The sequence below is a fragment of the Choristoneura fumiferana genome, chromosome 29 (assembly GCF_025370935.1).
Source record: "Choristoneura fumiferana chromosome 29, NRCan_CFum_1, whole genome shotgun sequence".
NCBI lineage: Eukaryota > Metazoa > Arthropoda > Insecta > Lepidoptera > Tortricidae > Choristoneura > Choristoneura fumiferana.
Genome location: NC_133500.1, coordinates 10,515,302 through 10,524,898, shown reverse-complemented (window position 1 = coordinate 10,524,898; position 9,597 = coordinate 10,515,302). Strand labels below are relative to the sequence as shown.

Sequence of the window (9,597 nt, the reverse complement as noted above, 5' to 3'; positions counted from 1 at the left end):
TTCTAATTATATACATATATGCAAGAATATACATGTATAAAAGAAAAGGTATTAGATATTATAATGGAGAGACGAAGCACTAAGGTGTCATTACTTTGTGTTAATCTCACTCTAAAGATTTTAGCCTTAAAGATAATAAATCATAATGCAACAAATTTACGTACCTCCTGAAAATAGCATAATTATTTTTATTTAAGTTTTTATGTATCTCTAATGCACAGTCGAGGTCAAATATATCTTTACACTTTAGACCTTGTCATTGTACGCCATGCCATCTGACAATTTAATATTAAAGTTTCAACACTTTATTCAATGTGCTAATGAAAAAACTAATGTGACAGCAACAAGGTTCCAAACTGTAAAGATATCATAAATAAGAACCCTAAACTAAATCAAAACAGTAAAACAAACGGCTCGTACCTATCGAAAAGAATTTTAAAACCTTTAAACAATACTAAATCATGTATACAGTATTTAAAGTCTATAATATAGACGGAAGACGGAATATTACCAAGGCGCGTGCAGCAGCTTAACCGCGAGCGTCTTCCGCGACATGCGATCGTAGCCGAAAGCCGTCTATCCCATTACCACACTAGCACAAGACACAGATAGGTACAGATTTCAATCTACATACAAAGTGCGCTCGAGCAACGCACACATAGACACTGCTCAGGGGCACGATATCTCGGACCGGTTGGGACCAGTGCGAGCGCGAGTGCCATCTGCTTGAGACACGCGTCTGTGAACTTTTTTGTGCAATAATGGAGCAACAAAAAAAATAACTGTTCAGTGGACGGTTGTTTAAATGAAATAATCGTGCATTTCGCCAATAACGAAATCCTCGCAAGATATTTTCTGTGACAAATTTGTAATACTTAATAACAATGACATTAAAATCTGTTTTGTTGCCACTATAGTCCCATTGAGTTGTCCTATTATGGGACAACAGAGACGATTACGTCCCAGTAGTTCCATGGGACAAGTGGCAGTAATATTTTTATGCCAAAAGTCCTATTACCGTTATCAAACAGTGTAGTTCAAAAAGTTCGACTAGGCTGGCCAACGAAAGCTGCTCAGACAAAACGCGGCAATTTTTTTTAAAAATGAGGCTGACAACATTTTCTGTACACTGATTAAACAATGTGGATACTCAGATATTATTTAAATTTTAAAGATGTTAAATTATACTCGAAACTCTTCAAGCTGCATCCACATCTATTATAGTAATGTGTGAAAGTTGATGATGCACTTTAGTAGTCCTTGGTAAATTTGATGACCTTAGTCAGTGCCCATTTACAGTCCAGACGCATCAATTTTTGGACCATTTTGAACAGATTGGCATTGAGTATATCTTCTAACATTTTATTTCCAACATAATCTAATAACATTTTGCATTTTGAGGATGGTAGGAGGTTGAATCAAATAAAAAAATATTGATTTATTTCTTAAAGCAGAAATATCAAAACTATTTAAGCCGAGTTAGAATGACGTGGAATGACAAAATGTCCATTTTGACAGTCTCAAAAATTATACCAGATTAAAGTTTCTTAAAAAATCTATGTCTCTGTTTCAATGTGTAGTACTTTTACAACACTTTTTTTTTAAATAGTAATAATTAATGTATTTAATAAATTTCGGTACAAAATAACATAAAATGCAATATTTCACTTAAAATCTATTTAACACAATTGTGCCTGAACTAGGATAATTCCTGTATCTCTGGCTAAACGAGCTAACATTTACATACTAAAAACCAAGGAAAAACAAAGTATGGTGTATAAATATGTATGTAGTATCTACGTAGGAGTTATACTAATTCAAAATAACAAATTGTTGTTTTGTTAATTACTGTTGTATTTAGATTAAGATTTCATGTACAAACTTTTTTAACACCAAATAAATGAATTCTATTCTAATGAACTAAAATAATTTCCTTGCTCACCCGCGACCTTACGATAGCTAAGCTTATGCAAAATATGCGTGTTCATGCAGTTCCTCCACCTCCACACTGTAAGAACACACACAAATCACACAAACCCATCTATCACCACCACCACACTACACTGACGCGTTTCGAACTCAAACAGAGCTCATCTTCAGAGTGACACAACCGTACACCATGCTACCAGTTGTTAGTGTGTCTAACAAATAATTACAAATTATAACAAGGAAATTATTTTAGTTCATTGATATGGACCTCCGCAAAGTAACGCCTGATTCAATAAATTAATTCTATTCTATTCTATTCTACAAAATAATATATTTACTTAAAAGATATTATCAGGTCAAACATAAATACTGTACGTCAGTGGATTTTTAGTGGGTTAGAGTATTGGTAAAAAAATTGCTGATAAAGACATCTTATAAATGTCTGTTATATTTGACCTAGAAATTGTGCGATTGATTCTAAGTGTTAGTAAAACGTGCGTAATGATTATAAGGATTATAATTGCGGTAATGTTAATAAAAACAGATAAAACTAACACAACTAAAGTTATATAACTAAGTTTCAGTTTAAATTATCATTTATTTGTTTATTAATTTATTATTAAAATACGTTTGCACGGCATTACAGTGATAAACCAATACACCGAGAAACTTACAATAAATACAATAAGTAAAGGCAGACAAATAACTTATAGATAAGTACTGGATTGTTTAGTATCAATCACCTCACAGTATCGCAAACATTCGGAGGACACATTTGACCACCACCCCGCAAGCAGGTCACAGTCAGGTGCTGCCGCCAGCGCCAGCAGGGCTTTGAGCTGCGCCAGCGCGCGCGGCAGCGGCGAGCTCCTGCGTGACACCGTGCTCGCCGCTGGCACCGCCAGCAGCCCGCTGGGAGGGCTATCCGGCCCACTTCTGGGACGTGCAACCTCAGAGTCTGATTCACGAGTCGTAGTAATTTTTTTACTAGTACAGTTGGTACAGAATTTCGTGATCCGATAAAAAAAAGTGAATATAACTTGAAGGAGTGCCCCAATCGCGTAGCTAATAGACTATCGCAAACTGGTTAGTAGTCGAACTTAATTAACTATACTGCGTGATAACGGTAATAGGACTTTTGGGATAAAAATATTAGTGCCACTTGTCTCATGGGACATAATGGGTCAACTCAATGGGACAAGTGGGATAGACGGGCCGAAAGAATGCTGTGACGTGCGATTGGCTCCGTTCGCCTGTCATCGTATTCAATCGGCTCCGATCGCCTGTCGTCGTATTCGATGGGCTCCGATCGCCTGTCGTCGTATTCGATGGGCTCCGTTCGCCTGTCGTCGTATCCGATCGGATCCATTCAGCTGTCGTGGCGTGCGTTAGTAGCCGTGGCCGGGCGGCACTATTCATTAGCGATGGTGCGGGGGCGATCCCTCCAACCGGCAACGTCGAACAAGCCCATTCATTTTCTTTCCAATCCAATGTGATGCTAACCGTTCGGTGGAAGACGTTCGGCTGTCGCCGCATCAGTTTGTATTCTTGCCGATTCAATCCACTGCGAGCCATTTGGTGGAAATCATGCTTAATAGAGCATAAAATAAAAGTCTAATACGCGGCTCCGAGGATACATACTTATAACATACGCACACACACATAAGATACACACAAACATACATAAACGTGAAGTTAAACATGTAAAGCTTTTGAAATAAATTGAAAGATGAAATCTTACTTGCAACTGCGGAAAAAAATATGTTTGATATTATGCTTTATGGTATAAATTTCAGACCCGTCAGACTTATGTTTAATGAGCGCCATCGACCAAACCTAAGGTCGTATTGTCTAGCCCGCTACGCACCGGCCCAACGAAACCCAACGAATAGATCCTGGACGGCTTAGCGAACGGAAATCTATTTGTTGGCTTTCTTTGGGACGGTGTGTAATGGGCTGCAGGCAATCAGGACCAGGGTTTCCAGGTCTTTTTTGAATAAATACCGAAAAGTGAGCAAAAAAAAGTCGTTTATTAGGGAGAAAAAATTATCAAAAAAAAAAATACCGAACCGCACATTTCTTCGATATTTTTGTTATACCGAACACAGAACATAGTGTTAAAATAAATACCGAAGGGTTCGGTAGAATACCGTACACCTGGCAAGCCCGATCAGGACTCTGGCATATTATGTATTTATTGTGTGTTGTGTGTGTTTTATTATGTAGTTATATGTAGGTAGGCATTTTGACACCTGCATTGCATATACCTTACCTTAATCATTTCGTCCGACTACAATATCTACACACTCATATCATAAGGAAATGATTTGAGACAGTCCTCCACTGTTGCCATTACCAGTGGTGAAGCAAGATGGAATCCGCCTTAAAGTAAGATAACGGACTACTACTATTTGCTTGCCAAATTCATATTTCCCACTAATATTATATACTAGCTCTTGCCCGCGGCTTCGCCCCCATCCCCTGACCTTCACGAACACTACAAAAAAATAATTATCCAATTCGGTGCCGTCGTACATACATTTCGGCGATTCATTTTTATTTATAGAGAAGAAGAGAGAAGAAGAACAGAGAAGATAGATAATATATGCGACAGTTTGTAAGTCTGTTTGTTTGTTACCTTATCACGTCTAAACCTTAAAGTTAGCTATAAACTTATATTATTAACTGTAAGAAACACCGTCTATCTATTGTCTATAAGCTCATCACTTCTTCTTTTTACTGTTTGACATATTTAAATGAAATTTGGCATAAAGAAAGTTTGAGATCCTGGGAATTATAAATCCTCTTTTTTTGTCCTTTAGGACAGTTTTTATCTAAAAGAATAGCGATAAACTAATTATTCGCAGAAAAAGCCGCGAGAAACAGCTTAGAAATTACAATGAATTCGTCATTTCTACATTTAGGTAGGTACGTACCTCTTGCCTGTTACTTTTTAAGAGTTGGTTAGTGGTCTGAAAACAAAGAAGACAGAAGATTTAATGCCAAAAGCTACGTGTAACCGAGGAGACTACTTTTTATCTCGGTTTTCCCACGGGTTCAGGGTACATCCATACTTATAAACACACACACTACAAACAAACGCAAGCACAAACGCAGGCTACCTTGGTTGCAACCCCCCAAATAAAACCCTGGACCTTAATGTGCTTGTCATGAAACCCGTGGTCGGTAAATGAGTCATTGCCCGTACTAATTTTGTTGTCATGAAGCCCAAGGTCGGTAAATGAGTCAGGGCCCGTACTGAATTACTGATGCACGCCAGCACCCCCCACCCGCACACGCACCCGCGCGTCAGGCGCATGCTGCGGGAGGGGGGGAGAGCTGCCAAGCATCGCCAATAACTATTTGGAAGAATTATATTTTTTCCTTTACAAATATAAAATTTTACTCGTAAATGTGATGAAAAACATTGTATGCCGCACGGGCGGTTCTATAATTACGAACATCGACTCATTAAATAAAGCCCTCAGTCTTCGACTTCGGGCTTCTAATAGACTCTCGTTCGTAATTCGTTATTCCTTATTTACCGCCCTTAAGACATAATGTACTATTGTAAAAGTTAATAAAGCTAATTTTATTTTATTATTTTACCTACTATCGACAGAATTACGAATAATGAGGGCTTCTTGACAGGTGATATCTCTTATTTTCTTCTCTTTTCCTATTTATGTTTTTACTGTGTTTTTGTTGTGATGTAGTGTGTTTTTCTTGTCAATAAATGTTGTGAGTTTGAGTTTGTGAGTTTGAGTTTGAAATTCTAGATGGCGTTAGTACCTATCGAGCACGTAGCTTGGCGATTCTCCTGCTTACCTTATTGGCTCATTTATTTATTTAAGCAGTCACAAAAGTGACGCAAATACAAAATTGACAAATAGACATCACAGAATTCAAGGATTCCGTTACATACATAGATTATACAGGGTGATCAATCCAAATGGGTCAATAGCGAAATCTGTTCGAACCATGGCTTCTATTTTAGATTTAATAAAAATGGCATTCATATTTTTTTCATTTAACCACAGTATATAATATATATACTGTGATTTAACTGTCATACATAACGCGGGAATCGATTCTGGCCAAAATATTTGTAAAGTATTAGTAATTCTGCACATTGTTGCGTTATTGAAAAGAAACGCATACAAGCTTTTATTTAACTTGCAATATGTGTGTATATAGTTCCAAGTGAAGCTAGTATAAAAACGGTTTAAAAACTGATACTTACGATTTGAGTATAGTGCAAATTTGAGATGAAATCTAGCGCCAGAGCTGCACCCTATACACAAACAAATACAACCTCTTGAATTATAATTACCTAAACGGAATAAATGTCAAAGTGGAATAGAAAATAAAATAAATTCATTAAACGATATTAAATTTAATTCCCCGCTTAATAGGATATTTATTTATACACATTCAATTAATAATATCTACAGTTTACATACATACATTATGTATAATAACAATAATACAAACAGAACTAAAAAATCATCTCATTATTTCCTTTAAGTATTCTTTTTTAGGGTTCCGGAGCCAAAATGGCAAAAAACGGAACCCTCATAGTTTCGCCATGTCTGTCTGTCTGTCTGTCCGTCCGCGGCTTTGCTTAGGGACTATCAATGCTAGAAAGCATTTTTAGGGTAGCACCCATAGACGTAAAGTGGGGGAGATTTTTTTTTCTCATCCAACCCTATAGTGTGGGGTATCGCTGGATAGTTCTTTAAAAACCATTAGGGGGTTGCTAAAACGATTTTTTGATTCAGTGATTTGTTTGCAAAATATTCAACTTTAAAGTGCAAACTTTCATGAAAATCGAGCGTCCCCCACCCTCTAAAATCTAAACCGGTGGATGGAAAATTTTGAAAAAATTCAGGATGGTAGTAAGTATATCAAACTATCAAGGAAAACTATAACGGCTAAGTTTGCTTGAGAATTATTAGTAGTTTAAGAGTAGGTAAATAGCAGCCTAAGGTAGCTAAACTTGGAAGATTCCGTATAAAATACGAAATCCTTACAAAAATATTACTTAATTTTTTCGTAATGGCTACGGAGCCCTATTTTGGGCGTGTCCGACACGCTCTTGGCCGGTTTTTGTATTTACTTTAATTACATTGGTAGTATTGGTAGAGCTATAATCCAAAAATTTAATTGAAATAATGTCATGAACCGACATTTGTGACATTAAAAAACTGGTTTATGATTTGTGCTTGTGCTGCATTCTGGCGGCAGAACCTAGCAATAATATTCCCTATTTCATTCATGCTTAGTTAAAGAAATAAATACTCACTCCTGAATTAACGAAATCTTCAACTTTCTGAAAAATTGATGAATTAAGGATAATTTTAATACCTCAAAAAGTCTAAGAGGGTGTACTAAGACACTATTAAGTTTGCGTTTGATCGCCACTTTGTGCGGACTGGCGTACAAATTTCAAATTATATTAATTTGAATACTTCTGAAACAAGTGTATTCTGTGTATTATACTCACTATAAAAACATTGTAAGAAAATTATTATTAACATGTTCGTTGCCAAGCCCAAATTAAGAACTTACAAAATTCCCGAAATAAAAAAAAAGTTAAATTTGGTTTTTATTATCTTAGTAACACTTATTTATATTCTTTTTTTTCGAAAGGATTGTTGCTGTTATAGCCTCGAGATGGCTTTTACAGTTTCCCGGAGAGAGAGAGCGAGCTGCCAGACGGGCAGCTCAGCATCTCAGCAAGCACATACATACACACATACACACACACTACACACTTACATCCATACACATACACACATACATACTTACTTCTTTCTGATAAAAAAGATTGCCTGGAAGAGATCGCTCTAAAGTGATAAGGACGCCTATTGCTTACCTTGTAATTTTCTCTCTGTGTACCTGTTTTCTTATCACTTACTATTTGTGGTGTTACAATAAAGAGCCATTGTATTGTACATATTGAATCTACTAATTATGTAATATACAGGTTTTCCTTCCCCCAAAAAATACAATGAAAATGAAAATGGATAAAGTATAATGGTGATTTCCCACCGGCAAGGCGAGACGAGAATTGAGATTTGTATGCATTCACGCGCGCCCGCCGCGGGACGCCGCGGCGCTGCCATACAAATTTCAATTCTCGTCTCGTCTCGCCTCGCCGGTGGAAAATCACCATCACCAGAAGCCAATACAAAGCTTTTTTGAAACCCGAACATTAAGGGACCATCACCAAAGAACGTCTTGTTTGTAGGTATTTTGTTGACAAACTTTGTTATTGCGCACATGAAAGGTAATAAAGTTGTACTTATACATCTCTAATTTTATGTATTTTTTACCTATTTCCGATTGTTGTATTATATATAGACATATTAATGGACTTCGGAAAACAGTCGATTTTTAAAAACTCGTTACATGTTTATAGTATCTCAGATAAATAGTATCTACCCTAACCTGAGATATGTGTGCATAGGAGAAATTAGTGCCTAGACTCCTGTCCAGCGGTGGTATAGGGATTATAGCACGCAGCACGGAATGCTGAGGACCTGGGTTCGATTCCCAGCGCTGGTCTCTTTTTCTGTTTTTTTTTGTGCATCCATGTCTCAGTTTGTATTTTCGATATAAAGGCTGTATTGTATTTTTTGAGTGCAGGTTGTCCGCATGTATACGCATTTGTGTCGCACAGACGCAGCTATCTTGCTTGTGCGGCAGCAGAGCAGCATCGTGGAAGCTTTGAGTTCATACTGCTGAACGTGTTTCAATTGATTTGATTACAAATACGTCATAAGGTGGGTACTTACTTTATTAGACTAAAGTAACATATAAAAGTATGTTGAATTTAAAACAGTAGATAGACAAACGTACAATTTAAAAGTGACGAAACAAGATATCCTTACTTTTTAACACATTCTAAAAATATCCTTAACAAGGGCCACCTTCTGTTATTTATACTAGCTGTTCGTATACGCCCCGCGGGAACTGCAATTTTCATGGATGACAAAGTGACCCCATGTTAATCTGGGACAGTGAAATGTTTCTGTGAATAAATTTGGAAATCGCTATATATAAACAAGAATTAAATAATGGATCATCCCTTGTGAAGTCTCTCTGGGGACTTAATTCGACTTTCACTTTATATCCAATTCAATTTTAGAAAATTCCGTCCATCGCTTATCGGTATACGTAGGTACACTCGAGCAAATTGAATCATGACCCAGGGTGGAACCTTCAAATAATCAATTTCACTACTTCTTCTTCTTCTTCTCTTTTAAAATATGGCTTTTCTGTCCTAATTAATAGGACAATTTCGTCAGTGTCAAAGTAAACTCTCTTTGAGAGGGACGTTGTACGGTGGTTGTAGTTTTTGCAACTTGATAGTAAAATTCCAGAAACCACGTGGACACAACTTGCGCATTAAAAAATGTCAGACACGAGAGATATATAGAATTTTGTGATCAAGGTTAATCGCCGCATAAAACACTATCAAAATTATACTTCAACTAGCCAAAGAAACTGAATTAGCAAAATTAGATATTGTCTACATCCGCCATGTTCGAATGCTACAAATCGAATGATTTCCTTGACAAAAGTATGGGATGTCAACATGACATTAGTGGCACAAAGGTTCCATCCTCGGTCATGATTCATTTTGTTCGACTGTACTATCGA

At 36.8% G+C, this 9,597-nt stretch overlaps 1 protein-coding gene and 1 long non-coding RNA gene across 2 annotated transcripts in view; both read right to left on the bottom strand.

The window, feature by feature from the left end:
- LOC141444038 (limbic system-associated membrane protein-like) overlaps positions 1-3,298 on the bottom strand; it is a 15,824-nt gene extending 12,526 nt beyond the window's left edge. The window contains exons 1-2 of the mRNA XM_074109478.1: positions 3,183-3,298; positions 2,673-2,865 (exon numbers count right to left, since the gene is read on the bottom strand). Coding sequence (XP_073965579.1) covers positions 2,673-2,865; positions 3,183-3,298 — 309 coding nt within the window. The remainder of the gene's footprint in view (positions 1-2,672; positions 2,866-3,182) is intronic.
- Positions 3,299-4,860: 1,562 nt separating this feature from the next.
- Positions 4,861-7,269, bottom strand: LOC141444338 (uncharacterized). Its single transcript, XR_012453165.1, has 3 exons — positions 7,235-7,269; positions 6,173-6,223; positions 4,861-4,901 (listed from the first exon to the last, which is right to left on the bottom strand). It is a non-coding gene; the product is annotated as an uncharacterized lncRNA (long non-coding RNA).
- Positions 7,270-9,597: the final 2,328 nt, after the last annotated feature.